The sequence below is a fragment of the Equus przewalskii genome, chromosome 7 (genome assembly GCF_037783145.1).
Source record: "Equus przewalskii isolate Varuska chromosome 7, EquPr2, whole genome shotgun sequence".
NCBI classification, from domain to species: Eukaryota; Metazoa; Chordata; class Mammalia; order Perissodactyla; family Equidae; genus Equus; species Equus przewalskii.
In genome coordinates, this window is record NC_091837.1 from 67,365,045 (window position 1) to 67,384,948 (window position 19,904).

At 52.7% G+C, this 19,904-nt stretch overlaps 1 protein-coding gene across 2 annotated transcripts in view; it reads right to left on the bottom strand.

Annotated features, from left to right (window-relative positions):
• Positions 1 to 1,137: 1,137 nt before the first annotated feature.
• ST8SIA5 (ST8 alpha-N-acetyl-neuraminide alpha-2,8-sialyltransferase 5) overlaps positions 1,138 to 19,904 on the bottom strand; it is a 70,279-nt gene continuing 51,512 nt past the window's right edge. For both annotated transcript variants that reach the window (XM_008525207.2, XM_008525206.2), the window contains 4 exons: positions 17,955 to 18,099; positions 14,135 to 14,247; positions 13,237 to 13,329; positions 1,138 to 12,115 (listed from right to left, as the gene is read on the bottom strand). In XM_008525207.2, coding sequence (XP_008523429.1) covers positions 11,647 to 12,115; positions 13,237 to 13,329; positions 14,135 to 14,247; positions 17,955 to 18,099 — 820 coding nt within the window. In that variant the 3' untranslated portion in view covers positions 1,138 to 11,646. The remainder of the gene's footprint in view (positions 12,116 to 13,236; positions 13,330 to 14,134; positions 14,248 to 17,954; positions 18,100 to 19,904) is intronic.

The following is a 19,904-nucleotide window of genomic DNA, read 5'->3' on the forward strand; positions in this document are numbered from 1 at the left end:
GGGCTCCCCTCCAGCAGGAGACCAAGCACACAGAGAACGCTTAAACTGCTCCAAAGAGAAAATGACAGACATGTGTTCTCCGTGGAGAGGGAGCTGGGGAGATGAGAACATGGAGGCAAGAAGGGCGATGAAGAGGGGAAGCCAGAGATGCGGGCTGAGGCTAGGGCCAGGGAGAGGCCACGGTGGGAGGTTGGCCAGGGGTTGGGCTGTCCAAGGACACGTCAGCCCGGGACACCAAATGTTCTGTTTGAGGTTGCTCATTTGGAAGTGATTTCCATGCCTTTCCCATCTCCTCCCAACATACTCTGGCATGCATTATGTGATCATCGATATCAAGGAAAGGGCCGCACCTAGTATCTGGGCGGTGGAGAGACATAAGACAGAAATGTGCTCCAAAGCGGCAATTTGAAGGCAGAGCGATCATGAAAACATCCCTGGGAATTTGCAGAAATCACAGGCAAGACTTTGGACTTCCCCACGACACAGATTGAGGGCACCTAAGCCGTCTTAGCTACAGCTCCTGGGGCGGGCAGGCCCCAACCAGGGGTGGCTTGTGCATGAATTAAAAAAAAGGTTTTTTACGTAATCCTACTTTAAATAGGAAATTAGCATTGAAAAAACTTTTTTGTTTTGTGTTTATTTTAAATAAGAGGCTAATTAGTGCTCAGAGGCCTTGGATATGACTCTGGACCTTGACAGAGCTACTTTGCTTAAAGAGAGGCAGGTCTGTGTGGCTAATTGAGCCTGCTTCCGGGTAGGAACGCATCTCAAACCCCACCTGCTCCTGCAGCCCTCCAGCACTCAGGGGCCCTCCCCACCCCCATGAGCCTGTGGTCCCCTCTCCACATCCTCCCACACCCTGTGCACTGCCAATTCAGCACTCCACTAGACGTGGTCTGCATCTGGTCTCTGAGCCCTTCCTGCGAGCCACCTGCCCCCCTGCTTAGACTGTCACTCCTGCCGGACACAGACAGGCCTCTTGATCCTCACGTACCCCCGACACTGCCCAAAGATATGCCCAGGATGGCCGTGCGTTCCTCGAAAGACCTGGTGGCTTCCCCACATCGGGCTGTGCTGCGTCAGCCTCATCCGGCCCAATCCCCAAACACAAACACACACATGCCCACGTCCAAAGAGTTTGCTAGATGAACCATTCAACTGGTTTTATTGGGTGGAAATTGAGGGCTTTTCAAACACAGTGACAGATACAAATTACCCTGATTATGTTCTTAGGCATAAGTCACAGTTATCACTTCAGAATCACTCAAGGACAACCACACACAGGCTCGAATTACGCTGCAGGAGTTTGTATGAACCCTCCTCCCAGAACAACATTGCATGAACATACGATAAGGGCTGCAGCCCCACCTCCCCACACACACTCTTGGGAATGGTACAGAGCATCTCTCTCCAGGACGAGGGGAGGGAACAAATCAACAGAGCAAGAGAGGGATTTTTTTAAGCAATGCCCCAGCTCCACACACAGATGGAGTTTGTCCACATCCCAGCAAATGACATCTCGGTCTCCCTTTTCTTCTCCAGTGGGAAAGGCTCTACAGAGCGCAGTGCAGCGTGATTCAGCTCTTGGCAGAGGAAAGCAAGGGAGGGACGGGGCCGAGGAGCACCCGGACGTCATGACCATGTGCACTCCATCTTCACACATAGGAGGCCACTGAGGGATGAGTCAGTGCCACCAACCCATCAGGTACAAACTCCGCTGGCTGCCTTCACGTGAGCCCCTCCTGGAAACTGACATCAAGCCTGGTTGAAGCCACATGCAGGCGCAGGGCAGTGGGCACGTGGCTGCAGGGCAAAAGGTTTCTACAGTTCCTCTGCTGACGCCCACTGTCCGTCCTGTCTTCACTTTGGGAGCAAGGTGGCATGAGATTGACTCCAAACTGCAGCACTGAACAACCCACTGTATGCTCATTGAGTTAAAGTGTTAGTTCCAAAAAAAAAATACATATACACATATTTCACAGTTCAAACAATACAGCTTTGAAGAAGAGTTATGGCTTTCTGAAGGGAGGTCAGTCCTGAAAGGGAGTCCGCAGGCCACCGAGCCCCCACCGCATTCTTAAAATGTGTGTGCAGAGTGTGGGAGCCCCAGGGAGGACCAGCTGCCCCACAAAGTGGCCTTGGGCAGAGGGACTTGTTCAGAAGCCAGCCACAGTGGGGGCCGAGGGTTCTGCTGGAAAAGATGCAGGAGGGCTGGCTCCCAGGTAGGCTGTCAGGAGCTGCCACTGGGGAACCCACCAGCCTCCTCCCCAAAGGCCACAGCACCAGGGGGCTGGCATCACCAGGCCTGATGCCAACTCCCTCCATGCTCCCACTTTGCTCAGGCCTGTGGCCTTGGGTGACTCTCTGCCAAGTATAACTGCCACCCCTCCCGCCCCACCAGGGACAGCCACCCAATGCTGTTGGCTTTGGGTGCCCAGGGCCTGGGGCCCAGAGAGGAATGAATACCAACAGGCCCTTCCACACAGATGCTGGGCAGGGCGTGAGGCCAGGAGTAAAGCCCAGGCCTGGACCAGACTCCAAACAGCCCAACCACCATAGAGGGAAGAAAACAGAAGGGTCTCGGTGGCTCGAGCAGGACACTGGCCACCTCCCCTGCCCCCGGGGAAGCATAGGCACCCAACCCCAGAGCTCCACCACCAACCCCGTGTGACCTGAGGCACACCACTGTCACCTTTCTGGGCCTCAGTGAAGTAGAGATGCCACCACCTGCCCCACCCTCCTCGTAGGGATACAGTGAGGCTGGGGGAGAAAACGGATGGTGAAGGTGTTTAGAAGGTAGAAGTATTTCCTGCAGGGGAAAGAAAGTCGTATCCTTAAATTCACAAAAAAACTTAGGCCTGAGTACTGAGGGGCCGGCTCCAGCCCCCATGGAGGTCCCAATCCCCCCTCCCACGTGCCATAAGGAGGCCACAGGTGGAGGAAGGATGCAGAAAGGTTCCCCTGTCACCTCCATTGACCAGGCTGCACGTTCCTTTTAAGGTAGGAAGGGAGAAGGGGCACTTCCCCCTCCTCCTGTCTTTTTTCTCGGGGGAGGGGGGGTAGCCAGAGAGAATCCCCAAAGCCAGAGGGAAAATGCAAGGCCAAAAGAGGGAGGTCACCCATCTCATTCATCCGGCATCAGCAGACACGAACTCTCTCACCCTCCTGAACTTCAAGATAATGGAGGGAGTCTTTTAAGCACCAAGATTTCTATGAAGGTCTTTTAAGTGTTTAGGGATGGAAATAATGCTCAAGGGGCTGAGATGCTCCTCTGGCTTCTCACACAGAGCAGTGAACGCTGTTGGAGGGTTTTTGTACCCCTGCACGGCTGTGCACAGGGCAGGGTGAACTGACCTGAAATGCTTTGTTGAGACCTCGGCGTTGTTTGCCCCTCCACTAAACTATTTGCTCCTCCACTAAACGGCTCCAGATCACTTGGTGTTTTCTGAGATAGTTTTGGTCTTTTTAATGCCATTACTATTAGGCTATTAGCTGCCACTTCTTGCTCTATCTAGCACCTGTTATCAGTCTCTTAGTTTGCTTTATTATTAGGAACCAGAACCAAGTTCACTAGAATTAACTTTAAAATTAAAGTGACCGCCGTGAGGGATCTGCTCTCAGCAAAATGTTTGGTCTTTGATACAGAGCTTTATAGCATCTATTTCAGGGGCTCAAAATTAATTTTCCTTCACCTGAGTCCCCAGCTCCCCCGGGGCTGAATGAACTTGCTGGATAAGTGGTCCTGGGAAGTGAGGGGTGCTCTGACCTTGTTTCAGTAAAATAGTAATGATTTTCTCCTTTATCAAGCCAAGATGTTCAGAGGTTCTTATAAACTTTGCGGCTGAATGCGTGATTCTGAGCTGCCGTGGGAATAAAGTTCTCACTGGGAACACACTGCTGGGGCGTCTTCAGAGGGAAGGGGCAGAGGATTTGCCTCCAGTTGGAGAGAGAAGAGATTGAGGCTGGAACCAGGTACTAACTAGCTGGTTTCAAGGTGAGCCTTTTCCAAAGCAAGGTGGGAAAGGAGGGAAGTGTTGTCCCAGGACCAGCATCAGCCTCGCTTGGGAGCTGGTGAGAAAGGCTCCACGCCAGGTTCACCAAATCAAAGATGGCGGGTGGGGTCCAGAATCAATGACCTATCCCAGCGATGCGGACGCAGGTTCAAGTCTGAGAACTGCCGACCTAGAAGAGCGGGTCTCAACCTTGGATGCATGCTCGAATCACCCAGAGTTTGAAAAACCCTAATACCCGGGTCACACCTCAGACAAGCCAGGTCAGAACCTCTAGGGGTGGGGTCCAAGCACAAGGATTTCTTAAACCTCTTCAGATGACTCCAATGTGCAGCCTCAGGGCAATGAGTTGCAAGCAGTGTGCAAAGAACCACTTAAGGAGATTCTTAAAATAAGGATACAGGGCCCCAGCCCCAGGCCAACTGAGTCCGATCCCCTGGGAAAGTGAGGACCTAGCATGGGGGTTATTTTACAAAGATCCCCCGGTGACTCTAACTTGCACACAGTGTTGAGAACCACAATTCTAGAAGAAATCAAACTTTTACCCCAAAGCTGAGCAAGTCATTTAGTTGAAGGAAATGAGTTACTTGGTTGCCAAGGGAACCATCCCCTGACTGGAAAGAGAGAGACAGTCACTTTTCTGGCTTTTGTGCCAAGAGCTAAGTCATGGTAATATACATTTCTCTCTTTCTCTTTTTTCTGAAATGAAAAAAAGATGGTTCACAGAACAGACTACGCAGGGGAAATACGTAAAGACTTATAAAAGATGGGCAGGACTGCTGCCTCTCGGGGCACTGGCTGGCCAGGAGAGCTGAGCCCAGCTAGCAAAGCAAGACCAGGTCCACTCTGGCCCACAGCAAAGGGGCCAAGGTCGCCAGAAGCCAGGGACGGACCGAGGGCCCAGGACAACGGCTCCAGACAAAAACTAAAATCACAATTCTACTATAGGGACACTGAAAACAGTTAATGTCCTTTGAGAACAGCCTGTACATAAGTGATTCTATATGAAATAAGCCAGTCACAGAAAAATAGGTACTGTATGATTCCATATATATGAGGTACCCAGAATGGTCAAATCCACAGAGACAGAAAGTAGGACGGTGGTTGCCAGGTATGGGTGGAGGGGGAAGCGGGGAGTTGTCCTTTTAATGGGTATAGAGTTTTAGTTTTGCAAGATGAAAACGGTTCTGGAAAACTGGTTGCACAACAATGTGAATGTACCTAACACCACTGAACTGTACACTTAAAAAGGGTTAAGATGGTAAATTTTATGTGTATTTTGCCACAATTAAAAATAGAAAAAAAAAAAAAGAATCTCTGAGTGTTGAGGCCTAAACAGATTTTGTAAATGTTAGAGATTCCTGAGCAGTTAATTTTTGTCGCTAGTTTAATAGCGGGTTATATTTTATATTCTTATTTATAGAAAACCCAGAAATTGGGTTGTGTGCCAGATTCTTGTTTTCACTCCTTTCTCGCTTGAGGCTCTAGTCTGAATTTCAGGCCAGACATCACCACTCGCCTGGCAGCAGCCACTGAACCGCAGGCAGTGACGAGCGCGGCTCTCAGGCGGATGCGTGCTCCAGGACCACCCGGGGATGGCGCGCCTGCTGGTTCCAAGTCCAGAGGCTGGGGTTTAACAAGCTCCCCGGGATTCTGACACAGGGATCTACGGTCCACCCTTTAAAGACCACACCGCTTTATCAGGATGCCTCGGAGGACGCACTCAACCTCTACACACTGGCCTGGCTTGACCAGAGCTCCAAAGAACAAGGGAAGGCACACTCTGGCCATCAGCACACCCCTAGCCTGACCTCTTCTGGCCCCTAAGCCACAACCAGCCTCCTGCGGGAGGGGTGCCCTGGCTGCAGTAAGAGAGGCCAAGGTGTGTGGTGAACTCAGAGGAGCACCATCCCCTCCCCACAAGGAAAGACCCCCGCCGCACCACCAAGCTCCCGGCCTTCCACTGGGCATCTGGAGCAGATACTTTGCAAAGCTCAGCTCATCCGTTTCCCAGCCAATAAATACAGCATCTTCCACTTGTTTTTGTGACACTCTTGATAAGTCCCTGATATACTGCTACCCAGCCTGCAGCTCAGCACAGCAATACAAGATCCTGACGAATCTATTTTGTTTTGAGGAAAGGAAGAAAAAAGGAAACCTTTCCCTGTTTTGCTTAAACTAGAGAAAGAGGGTTGTTAGCGGGCAAGAAGCAGATACACGATGACAGTAGGGGGCGAGTGGGGAGATAATGGGGAGAAACATGAGGGTATCAGAGACTGCGTGATGCAGCCAGCCAGACACCAGCCAGCCAGCCACAGAGCCCCAAGCCCCCTAAGGACAGGCAGGGGAGTCTTCACATAGCTCAGTGCTTCCCACATGGAAGATACTAGGCAAAAAAATAATCAACGGAGGACTCTCTTAAGCTAACAATTTCCCCAGGGTGTTACTCGGTTTATTAATGGGGTCTTCTGAACCGCTGGAGCCCACCAGGTAACCAGAGACCCCATTGCTATAGTAAACACGTGGCTCTGTGCCAGTGCTGGGGCACAAAGATAAGCCAGATACGGTGCTTTCCCTCAGTGAAAGGATGGACCCTCGGCCAAGGACACAGGGATGCCCATGTGTGAGCAATGAGGACGTCTCGACAGAAGTCAGTGATGGGTGCTACAGAAGCAGAGGAGAGAGTGCCCAGCCCAGGTTCACGGAGGGGAGGACACAGGGGCCAAACCTGACATCATCTGCAAAAGTGATAGGATGAAGGGGAGGAGAGAGGGAGGCGGGAGTAGGGGGCCATTCCAGACATTTCCACCAGCTTGTGCAAAGGCACAGCGCCTGGAGGAGGATGAGGGGGCAGGGAGGTGGCAGGAGGGTCTCTTGGAAGGTGAGTGAGTCAGCTTGAGACATGCCTGCACGTCTGGGCAAGGCATCTAGACTATATGGTACAGATGGGCAATGGGCTCCTCCAAAGGTGTTTCCAGAAGGCAATTCTCTGGAAGCAGAAAGATCAGTCAGAAGGACCTGAGTTTAGGGCAGTGGGAATGCAGGTAGGGAATGGATTCAAGGGATATTTATGAGTCTGAATTAACGAGATTTGGTGCACAAATAGACATAGAAGGTGAAGAGGAGGAAGAGCCGAGCGTGACCCAGGTTTTGGGCTGAGAGGCCAGCGGTGCAATAGAGCCATCCACTGGGGGATGATAGGGGAGGGGGAGGGCAGAGGGAAGCTGCGCTCATTGGGTGTCTAGGATGTGCCAGGCACTGTGCAACCTTATCTCACTTAACCCTCGCCACAGCTGGTGGGGCTGGCACCCTGGCCTCACTCCTCAGATGATAAATCAGAGCCTCCAGGGGCTCCGGCAGCTCCCCCAAGGTCACCCAACTAGTTAGCGGCAGAAGGCAACTCTGAGTCCAGATTGTCCTTTTAACTCTACCAGTTGAGGACATGCTGAGGTTTGAGATGCTTGCAGGTATAGGGTCCAGGAGGCCACCGTGAGCACGCTTCTGATGCTCCAAGGGAGAAGTGGCCTGCAGGTAAGGGGTTTAGATGCAAGGACAGGAGATACCCGAGGCTGTGATTAGATGAGATTTCTGCAGGAAGACTCCTAGAAAGAGAAGTGAACCCTGTGGAAGCTTCACAGATGAATCAATTAAAGAGCCCGAGCAGGAGCGTTCAGAGATAGGAGGCAAGTCGGGAGACGGTGGTTCCTTAGGAAACAAAAGAGGAGAGGACTCAAAAAGACCAGTGAGGTCACTCCCGTCACACGTCACAGGGATGTCAAGGATGAGGCCTGAGAAGTGTCCACTGCTTTGGCACTACCATCTTTCTCCTACCCACCTTGAGAATTCAGGATTGACTCCTGCATGCCCTTGTCCACCTCACCCCATAACCGTCCCAGAGCTGGGACTTCCCAGCTCTCAGCACAGCTCCTATGTGCGCCTGTGGGACTGTTGGTTCAGTGTCTGGACACGCCCACTGCACCGCGAGTGCCAGGAGGACGCGGGCTACCTTGTGCTCATCACTAGTTCCCCCGCACCTAGCACAATGCCTGGCACAGGAGGAGAGCTCAATAAATATGTGTTGAACGCCTGGCTGAAGCCAGCTCTGTGCTCTCCCTCAACTGTCAGGAAACGCTGCCCCTGCCTCCTCCCCACGCTCAGCAAAGTCAAGGGCGATGAGACGCCCGTTCTCTGCGGCACCAGGCAATCAGCGGGCACAGTTGCCGCAGCGGCATTGCTGAACCATCTCAGAGGTTGCATCTGACCTTGAGCCACCTTCCTTTCTGCTTGGCTAAGCACTGAGTCGTTTACTTGTTTTTGCTGCCTTTCAACCCTGGAGCAGCAGGTTTAGCACAGATGAAGACACGACGGCTGTTTTTTTTTTGTGGGGAATCTATTTCCCTTAAATAAGAACTTAACTGGTAGTCTGCACTGCGTGGCGGGATGGTGACTGGGACTGCGAGGGACATGATGGCAGCTTCTTGAGTCAATGCCCAGGTCTCTCTGAGCCTTTGAAGAAAGTTCTTCCTACAAACATTGGCTGCAGGAGCAAGGGAGCCTGGAAGTCAGGAGACTTCTGAGTCCCAGTTGAGGCACTAGCTAGCCACGTGGCCTTGGACAAGTCACTCAGCATGTTGTCATTTAACATGTACCCTTTCTGGGCATCTCTCCTCACCTGCAAAATGCGGAGATGGCCTCAGCTCCCCTCCAGTGCCAGAAAGGCACACATTCTACTGCGGGTGGGTTAGTGCTGCTCCCAGGGTGGGGTTGGGGGAGGACAAGCAGAGACTGCCTCCTGGACCCATGACAGCCTCCTAGAGCACTTGTCCCTAGAGCAGGGCCCCGCACCACCCTGCAGCGGCATCTCGGTCAGGATCCCTCTTGTTCCAGCCCTGGCGATGCTGGCTAGGAAGCAGCCAAGACAGAGGCTTGGAGCACGGGCTTTGGCGTTCTACAGACCCGGTGCAGTCTCTCCGTTGGGTGCCTGACCCTGGGCAATCACTCTGAGCCTCAGTCTCCTCACTTGGCCAGTGGGAGCTTTCTTACCTAAGGGGACGGATGACTACAGGAGATAATGCCAAGAAAGTGCTCAGTGTAGGGCCTGACACAGAATGAGAGTGTGCAAATCTTAGCTATTATAATAAATATTATTTATGGCTTAGATTCATACATCATGAATGCCTCAAAAAAAATTAGAAATTATAGACACCCTAGAAATCTTTGCTAAGCTTCTAGTTGTAGAGATGAGGAAGCTGAGACCTTAAGGCAGAGGAAGGACTTGTCTTAAGGCCGGCAGGCAGACATAGGACCATGAGTCAGGAGTCCCAACTCCTACATGGGATGGATCCTTAGGCTCCATCCCAGCTCTTACGAGGGCCCTGGTTGGGGCAGATGCCTTCTCATGACACCCTCGGCCGTGAGAACCCTGAGGGCTGACTTAGAAAGGATCCTGTCCCCAACCACTGCCCCACCTGGAACGTAAACATCACCCAGAGGGCTTCCGGTAGAGGGGTCTGTCCACAGCAGCCACTCATTAGAGCCCCAGGCATGACTCGACCCAGGTCACCTCCCTGTCCTGGGCCTGTTTCCTTAAGTGTGACAAAATGGTCTTTAAGAGCCTTCCAGTTCTGGTATTCCATGGTCTCAAGAACTGGGTTCAATGAACCACAAATGGCTGGAAACCTCAGTTAACTAGAATCTTCCCCAGAAGCTCTTAGGACAAACAGGCAGAGCCCAAGAAAGCATAACCATCTGCAGTCCTTGCATACTTTTTCCTATTTTACCAAGTACTTGAGCCTATTTTGTCTCATTGGTTGCTTTCCTGCTCTTACAGACAAGCAGACTGAGACTCAGAGCAGCCTGAGGTTTTCCTAGTTGATATCAGGGCTCAGAGCAAAGGTGAAAGGTCAGCAGCTAGAACAGTGTTGTGCATGGAACACACATTCCTTAACAACCCACCAACATGAACCACAAATCAAGACGAAGAGGTTTTGCTAAGACAGGAGCCTGGGATGGGGAGCCCAGAGGCCGGGGACAGCACTCTCCTCTGTCTGTCGCTGGCTGGGCCTGTTGCTCTGCCTGTAAAGAGGTGATGGGATGGAAGTCCCCGCCCCCTGTTGTCCTCTAACAGTTCCTCCTCCTCCTCAGACCACCCAGCATGGGGGGCTGGAATCTGTTTATGGTCAGCCCTCCACCCCGAGAAGACAGAGATTCTGCCTTTATTTGTCATCATGTCCCAGAGAAAAGCAGAAAAGGCTTCTGGAAATGTTTAAGAGAAGGAGGGAAGAAAGGAGGGAGGGAAGAAGGGAGGGAGGGAAGAAAGGAGGGAAGGAGGGAGAGAGGGGACGGGAGGGGGCCGAAAGCCCTCCAGCAGAACATTCTCTGATTCCACAAACCTAAGTTCTAAGGCCATTCACCATCAGGGTCTCTTAGGCACAGCCGCATTAATGGTGGAACCACCACGGGGGAAGCAAAGAGAATGAATGTCAGACGTGAAATGACATGTTAACCCGTCAGCCTCGCTGAAATGACAGCTAACTTCCCAAAGTGCAGGCCTACAGGTCCACATGCTCAAGGCCGCCAGGCTGTGCCATGTGGGAAGTCCTGCCTTTCCAGCTGAACCCTCCGTGATGCTGGTGTCAGAGGCCATGAGGCGCTTCTATCTGCTAGGCTCACCAGTTATATGTCAGCACTTTCCAGCCCGGAGCCTTACGGTTCCAATTCAGGAACACGACAGAGCAGGATTCTGCAGAGTTCAGGAACATAGAGGGGAACAGATCTTATAAATAACTCCTGGTTAAAACAGCTGAAAATAAGGAGACAGAAAAGGAAGCAAATCGCTAAGCACTTATTCAGTCAATAACATTGGCTTGAAAACCTTAGTGCAAATGGCTGGTCAGGTTTATTTCCTTCTCATCAGAAGATCAAATGCAGGATTGAACCTGGAGGCACCAAGACTGTGTGTCTGAGGATGTATTTGGAGGGTGTGGCTCTCCTCAGCTGATGGTCTCTCGGGGAAGATCCTACCACACAGGCCTTGCATTCGATCTCACTGCATCACTTAACAGACTCCGTCAGTTGGAGTGACCTTGGTCAATAAGTCCCTGGACCTCTCTGAGCCACTCCAGGAAGGTCTGGCTGCTGGCTTGGCCTCTAAGCTTTGAGATTCTAGATAGCAATTCATGGCTGAGGCCTCGGAAGAAACTCAGGAATCCAAAAGTCTGAATTAAATATTGACCATGCTCACAGGTTTGGTCTCCCTCTTTTCCATTCTCTGTAGGGCCTTCCTTTAGCTGCGACAAGGCCGTTACCGTTTGTGCTCTCTGGGATGCTAAAATTGAGTGGAAATGTGCTTTATTCACTTGCAATCCCCAGGGCTCAGATCGTGAGGCGTGGGCCAGCAGCATGCTACCTGTGGGCAGGGCAGAGACACAGGGCCCAGGCTGAGGCTCAGGACGCCTAGCGCAGAGCTCACTCTGCCCCAGCCGGATTCCTGCCTCCCGGCCCACAGGACCCAAGTACGGAACTGAACTACGGAGGGAGTGACAGCCTAACCGCCAGGCCCTGGCACTGCCCGGCGCAACAGTGAGAGGAGGAGAGAGGTTCTGTCTGCCGAGCACGGCTGGCCGCCCCGCCGCCCTCAGCAACAGCTGCAGGTGCCCGTGTGCACGCGGAGGATGCCGCGGCTGTGCAGGTGCAGGAAGTTGAAGATCTCCGAGGGCATGGCGTGGAAGCCCGGGCGGGGCTTGACGTTGTCATAGTAGTGGTGGGTGATGTAGAGGCCCGAGGGGTTCATGGGGAAGGCCCAGAAGCCGAACAGGTGCACCTCCTCGCAAAGCTCGAGCGCCGCCGTGGCCAGGATGAGGCCGGTGCTGATGCGCTTGGCGCGCACGCCCAGGCTGAGCCAGTAGCGCGACACGTTGACCAGGTACTGCGGGTGGAAGTAGTAGACGGCCTGCGGCGACTCGAAGTCGTCGAGCACGTACTTGACGCGGATGGACACGTCGGTGTTGCGCGTGTTGTAGAAGGCTGGCAGCAGCACCGACGCGTTCTCATAAACCTGCAGCACGCGGTAGAAGGGCCGCCGCCACTTCTCCAGCTTGTGGAACCTGCCGAGGGGCGGGGGCGCGAGTGAGAGGGTCGGCCGTCCTGCCCCGGGCTCTGTGCCCTCACTTCCCCCACCCCCCTACCCTGGGCTCTTTCCACTGGACACAGGGGACTCCTGTCACCTCAGCAGGTGAACGTCCCGCCTTCCTGGGGACCGTTAAATTTTTGTTAGAGGGTGTGGGAGAATGCAGTCTGGACCCAAAGGGACAAATATCTAGTGTGAGGTTGCAGGGGGAGGGCAGTGCTTAACCCAAAAGGATGAGGGTGGACCAGGGTGGGCTCGGACGGGAAGTGGCCAGGGAGTGAGGGCTTTCACCTGTACTGTCTTCCCCAAGATCCCCAATGAAGGACACCAAACACAGCTGCCTGTCCTCCCAGCCGTTCCTTCCCCCAGCCTCTCACTCACCTTTTTCTAAACAGCCCTCCGGTGGGCTCCTCTCATACCTGTCTGAATGCTCCTTCACTCCGCTGACTCTGGAAATGCTCCCCAGCATCTGACCCAACCTAACAACTCCCCTTCTGTCCTCTCCTGCGGTGCCCTCTCTTACCCTTCATCTGACCTGGAGGTGTGACTATGCCAGGGTTGGAGTTTTAACACATTAACCCCCTCCACTGGGGCCTCGCAGACAGACTCCGGGAGGAGAGCCAGGGGCGGTGAGATCTTTGCATGCAGCTTCTCCCCAGTGCTGCATGGACACACCCCTTAGGGAGCTGCCTGCCAGTCACACTCTAGAAAGCTCTCTGGCCCATCTCTAGGTAAAGACAGTCTAGGCCAGCGCTGTCCAAAAGAAATATAACGCAGGCCACATATGTAGTTTTAAATGTTCTAGTAGGCACATTTAAATAAGTAAAAAGAAATGGGTGAAATTAATTTTATAACATATTTTATTTAACCTGATATACCCAAAATACTATCATTTATTTCATCATGTAATCAATATAAAAAATTAATGAGATATGGTTTATCCTCTTTTTCATATTAAGTCTTTGAAATCGGGTGTGCATTTTACGATTATAGACAGCACATCTCAATCTGGATACCCACATTTCCAATGCCCAGTAGACACATGTGATGAATGGCTACCATATTGAACAGCCTAGGTCTAGAAAGAGGGCCACTGACCTCTCTGTGATGATGCTGGGGTTCACAGTGACCACATCCGTCTTCACCCCGACATCCATGGTGTACTTCTCCGAGATGGGGGGTAGATTGCATCTGCAAAAGAGGCAAGGCAGCCTGACTGCATGTGGTGAGTCATTCTAGATGGAGCTGGGGAGTGGGCGAGGGTGAGGGTGCAGGGAGGGAAGGGATGGTGACCATTTGAGCAGAGGGATACAGAGGAAGCCAGCTGGGTGGGTTCTCTATGGCCTGAGCATGGAGGGGCAAGTTCGACCCCTTCCTCCACCAACCCTGAGTGGCCCAATGATTGTGGATCCGTGACCCATGAGATCCCATTGCAGCCTCAGCCCAAGTCTCTTGGCTTTAGGCTCTTATTTTCAACTCATCTTCTTTCTCCAGGCTAAAGATGTAAGCAAGGATCCCCAAAGAGATAAGACGGGGCTCTACATAAGGAAGAAGAAATACAGGGACCAGTCTCTAGCTTAGTTAAACAGGGTGAAGTCAATACTGGTCAGCCATGAGCTGTCCTAGTTCCAAGCACTGCTTCTGGAAGGGTAGAACCCAACCAGGGAAGTGGCCACCCAGACAGTCTCACCAACAGACCTGCACGGCCCCTGCGAGTCCTCAGGGTCTTCACATCTGTTATGTCATTTGCTCTCTACACACTTCCCATTCTGCAGATGTGGAGACTGAGGACGTGAGAGGTTCAACCACTTGCCCAAAGGGACAGGGCTGGAGAGGAAGGGACAATCCAGAGCCTGAGGGTCTGCAGGGGTGGGGACTGATCACTTGAAGGGCAGCATTAGGGCGGGGGGATGGGGCACCCCTTGGGGGAGGGGCACAGAGGAAGACGGCCATGGGGGCAGAAGCGGCAGGTGCAGACCCACGGCGATTCTTTTACCGGAAGACAAAGTCGGCGCTGTTGATCTCCCTCCCGCAGCGACTGTTCTTCAGGATGCCCCCGTTGCCCACCACCGCACACTTCTTAAACTGGGACCGGTAGTAGGGCATGTCCTGGGGAGACAGGAGCACAGCTGTCAGAGGCAGTGCCACCCCAGCCTTCACCTGGTGCTCTCACCTCCATCCCCATGTCCACCTCTACTCCTCACGGCCCCCTGAGACAGCCTTGTAGGGAATGTGGGAGAAAAGTGGTTATTCCACTTTGCAGATGAGAAGAGAGGTCGAAAGACTTGTTCTCAGTTCCAGAGGCAATTACAAATGAGCTGGAACGGAAGCCCCGTCTCCACGGCCTTGTTCAATAAGCCCTGGGATGCCTTAGGTTCCCAGTAAGAAGAGTGCAGGTCATGGCTAGCCCTGCTTGCACTGAAGCCCTCGGTTGTCCCAATTCTGGAAGCTCAGCTTCTTATGACTTCTGGTGTGCCTTTTTTAATGGTTAATGCAGATGTTCCGGGGAATGACAGCAGCAGAGATGGGGGCAGGGCCACCCAGGACCAGGGCCCTAAATCTGGCCCTCACCGCTTTCAGCTCAGGGTGAGGTGTGGACCCTCTTCTCCTCCACAGGGAGGACACAGGCCTGGGACAGAAAGGTCATATGGACTGGGACAGGTGCCAGGACTTGGCAGCAATAGGGACAAGAGGCTGGGGGTGTGCAAGCAAGGCCACATCAGGGGAGCAGTGAGAGGCTAGGACTTGGGGTCTCTGCAGAGAACGAGCTCTGAGTGCAGGGGAGCCAGCACTTACCCTGCGTGCTGATGGCATTCGAGAGAGCACCCAGGTGGCCACCTCACAGTGCTTTGTCTTTGTCAACCTTGGCTGGTGGGGTTACCTTGGTCTAGGCCCTGGCTGCCCACAGAGGCTCCCTGGGCATGCTTTCCAGGGGACCACAGGCAAGTTGGCAGGAAAGAGCAAATACTGGCTTGAGAGTTAGGAGACTTGGTTCCACCATGTCCCTATTCTCGGTCATAATCCCCTCCTGGGCAACCCAAGGCAGGTGGAGCTGGGCAGCCACACGCACAGGACAGGAGCACAGACTTGGAGTCAAGGGTAGGGTGACCAAACATCCTGGTTTGCCCAGGTCTGGGGGACTTCGCCCAGGATGCAGGACTCACATTTGGTCAAACTGGGAAAGTCTGGGGCAAACCAGGACTGGGCACACTAGTCAAAAGACCCAAGTTTAACGCTGGTTTCCCCCCGTAATGGGGTGACAAGTTTTTTGAGCTCTCAGTGACTCGGATTTCCATCTGTAAAATTAGGAATAGTGACCTGTGCGTGTCAACGAGAGGGTGTGAAGCAGTTTCTCAAGCTGGCACTATTGACATTTTGGACTAGATCATTCCTTGTCGTCGGGGGCTATCCTATACACTGTAGAATGTTTAGCAGCATCTTTGGCCTCTCCCCACTTGATGCCAAGAGTACGCCTCAGTCATGACAACAAAAATGTCTCCAGACATTGATAAATGTCTGCAAACAGCCCCTGGTTGAGAAGCACTGGTGTAAATGAAAAGCAGATCCAGTGCAGGGCTAGGCCCAGAGGTGTCTCAGCGCAGGGGACCAGGTGGTTACTAGATGGCCCGAAGGTCCCTCCCATCTCTGACACCCAGGAGGCCGCTGGGCATCTCTCCTCCCAGTGCACAGCAGCTGGCTAGCCCTGCACGAGAGCTGTCCCCATCAGCGCCTCGGGCTTCTCATGGGACCAACTGCCAGACGGAGTCTCATGGAAAATCACACCACGATGGGATCCTCAGGAAGCAGGCTACATCTGAAGGAGACGCTGCATCCATCTGTGGAGACTGTCCTTCTTCAGGGCCCATTTTCCCTGGAGGGACAGGCCCCGGGGCCACGACAGGGAGAACAAGGGTGTCTCATGGCCAGTGGGGGAAACTAGACTGTTTGACTTTTACCACAGAAAGAAAAAAAACCAAAGTCACCCTTGAGAGCTCATCAAAGGCTTTTTCTATTCTGTTTCCCAAACTTCTGTAAATCAAAAACTACCTGGGGTACCTTCTGAAAATATACATTCCTGGGATCTACCCCAGAACCACAGACTCCGAACCTCTGGAATCGGGGTAGGAGACCGAGAAGCTGTACTTTTCACAAACCCAGAGAAACACTCAACTTTAGGGAGGTTTGGGAAATACTTCTATGTCATATGCTCTAATTCAGGGGGTGGCAAATTACGGCCCACAGGCCACATCTGACGGGCTGCCTGTTTCTGTACAGCACGCAAGCTAAGAGTGGATTTTATATTTGTACATGCTTGGAAAAAAACCAAAAGAATATTTCGTGACATGTAAAAATTATATAAAATTCAAATTTCAGTGTCTAATAGGAACTAAACTGGGAACAGCCACACTCATTTGTTTATGCGTGTCTAAGGCTGCTTTGTGCTAGAAGGATGAGGGTGAGTAGTTGTGATAGAGACCATATGGCCTGCAGAGCCTAAAATATGTGCTCTCTGGCCTTTCCGGAGAACATTGGCAACCCCAGCTCTAATTCCTTGGTTCTCCGCGGTCCATACCCACAGCCCTCCTTGGACCCATATGTCATATCTGAGCTATGTGTACCCACTGGCAGTACCTGTGTGAAATGTAAGTTCACCCTCTGTCACCAGCCTCATGTTCCAGGCCTTGCAATACCTGCCTCGGAGACATGTCTCGTGTCCCATCGTCCTCCAGCACTGTGACGTGGGAGAGCATGTTTGAGAGCTCCCCACCTTCAGCTCCTCCCCAGGATGCCCCAGGATGCCCAGTCTCACCAGCACATTCTGGTGCGAGTACCAGAACACAGGGAAACCCGGGGCTTCGTTTCCTTGGCACTCCCTGGAGAAGCAGGGCAGCCCAGACCCTCAGATTTCATCCAGAAAGACTGAAGATGCCCCCGCTCAGAATTTCTACACACTGGACCCCCTAAGTCCTGCCCTGGGCCGGCTCTCTCCAGGAGGTGGTTGTGACCACATCCCACGGAGCCTTCCTCCCCTTCAGATGGCAACCATCAGGATCAGCTGAAAATGCAGGCTCCAGGGCTCCTCTCTGAGAGTCTGACGCAGCCACCAGGCCAGAAGTGAGTGCGTGTGCCTGAGCCTCAGTGATCTGAGCAGTTTGCTCATGCGGATCAGTTGCTCTGTGGTCCCTGTGACCAGGAAGCCGCCATGCTGGCCCTGAATGAACAGCCTACCTCCAGACTTCTTATATGTGACAGGAAAAGAATAAACGTCTATTTTCTTTAAGTCTCCGATATTTTAGATTTTCTGTTATAGGCAGCCAAACATATTCCCAGTCTAAAACCCAGTGTTAGAGACAAAGAGACGAGCCCTTGAAGGACATAATAATTGCCCAAGGTCATCCAATACGAGATCAATCTTTCGGTGCCTTGCTTTGTATTGGTTTGTGACTTCTTGTGCACACGTTCTTTGCACATATGTTTTTGCTCTTGTGCCTCCCTTGGGAGGGGGATAAACGCTTAATCACCCTCCCAGATAGCTTCAGGATGTCCTCTGCAAGCAACGCAATAACCAAAATTTTACAACCACTTTCTTGCCAAAAGCCACTCAAATACTAGCCAGTTGGCATTCACTGTGCTAGAAAGAACCCTAGGAACCCCAGAGGACAGTCTACTGAGCCTAAAAGAATAGCCAGCCAGGGCCAGGGCACCTGTGTGCAGAGGACACAGCGCAGTGACGCCAAATCCACGGGCATGGCCACAGAGGGCCACACTGGGTCAGCCCCACCGCCCCACCGAGACCGCCCTGCCCAAAGCGGCACCTTGGGAAACATGCGGAAGATCTCCTGGTTGATGTGGTAGATGCCGCTGGTGTCCACCTCGTACTTGAGCTTCGTCCCCAGGGGAGTGTTCTTCTGGGTGGTGAAGAGGAAGGAGGGGGCGTTACAGCACCTGGACAGAGTGGACCTGCAGGGCAGGAGACAGACGGGGAGAGACTGGTGACACCGGGCAGAGCAAAGCCTCTCAACAAACAGAGGGGTCATGGAACCGAGGCCCCTAGGGGAGACCAGGGAACACCGTCCCCTCCCACCACCCCTAGGCACCCCCACTCCTCTGCTCATGCTGTCCCCTCCCCCTTTGCCCGCCCAATGCCCGGGCCTTTCCTCCTCTGCTGACGCTGACCTCTCAGGGTCTAGCCAGGTTTCTCTCCTGAGCTCCCAGCCACCCCAACCCCACCGATCACACTGGCCTCTGAAGGCCGGGAGCCCAGACTGGGTCCCACCCGCTTCATCATCTGCCAACTCCCGCCCTGCCTGAATGAAAGCCCCTTGATGGCAGGGACCATGCCTCTCCTGGTCCCACACAATGTCAGTCACATGCACAAGTCTGTTTAACAAGCAGGTCCCCGCGAATTGTGGGATGAATAGCCCTCATTCAGGCTTTCCTCAGGATCTGCTAAGCATTCTACTACTTCCTGGAAACAGGCTGTTTATCCAGCCCCGATGGAAATCCAGCAGGATGCAGAGTTCTTGCTTCGACTCAGCCCCCATGTTAGACTCTGACAGGCATCTACCTGTCTGACGGGGTCACAAAACCAAGACACAAACGGTCAACAAAAACATGCAATACTTCAATCATTTAGAAACTGTCTTAGGAATAGTGTAGGATCAGAAGAAATCGGGATGGTGAGTTGATACTGAATGGCTTCCTACAGAAAGTGGAATCTAGCTTCCAAAAGAAATTTCCAGGAATTCATTATTTAAATCAGTAAAAAGATCCCTGTGGATGTCACTCACGAAAACACTCAAACATGAGCTACAGAAGGGTTAAAGCTCAGATGGTGCAAGCAGGCTTTAAAAAATATCTCCGAGAGAGAATGTGGCCGATGAGGCAGGCTTGGGAGTCAGCCAGGCCAACGAGCCTGACTTTTCTCTTCTCTGCAGCTGGGGTTCCACCCAGCAGTGCATTCTCCATGGCGTGCCGGCCAGGCTTGGTGATGGGCTCGGATCCTGGGGACCCAAAGCCATATGCCGTGGCTTCAGAGGACCTGGACTTGACAAAGGATGCAAACTGCCATCCTCTCATGTCAGGGCTTTGTGCCCATGAGGATCCACTTTCTCCAAAAACAGCAGCAGTGGGCTGAGTGCACAGTGGCCTTCTTTCCTCAACATCGTCTCCCAGCACAGTCACATCCAGTGTCCAGGTGGCCCTGGGAGGAATGGAACCTTCTCTGTGGAGCCCAGATGATGACCACTATCAAAAGCTGAAGAGGAGCTTTCTAGAAAGTTCACACCCAAAGTCTGGGATGGAAACTTGGCCTGCCAACTGTGGCAAGAGGACTGAGTTCTAGTTTCTGCTCTGTCCCCACCAGCCATGGGGCTCTGAGCAGGTCTCTTCCCCTCTCTGGGCCTCAGTTTCCTCATCTGTAGAATGCAGGTTTGGCTCCTCCACCTCTGACCCTCTGTAATTCTGTGACTCCAAGTTGCCAAAGCCAGGAAGGTTTTACAAATTATCTTTTATGACTTAATCTCTTACAGGGACCTCACTGGAGAGCTTAGCTGGCTGCTGGTCCCAGAAAGTGGTCTTTCCTGTGGATGGTTTCAGAATGTGACTGAGGCTTCCCAGAGGGGAGGCCAGAAGCCCGGCCAGGCAGGGGTCATGGGTCAGCATCACAAACTAGTAACTGGTCCATTTAGCTTTGCTGGTCCAGAAACTCAATCTTGTCAATCCACTGGAGAAAACCCCATTGAGGGAGACTGACTTATACTAGC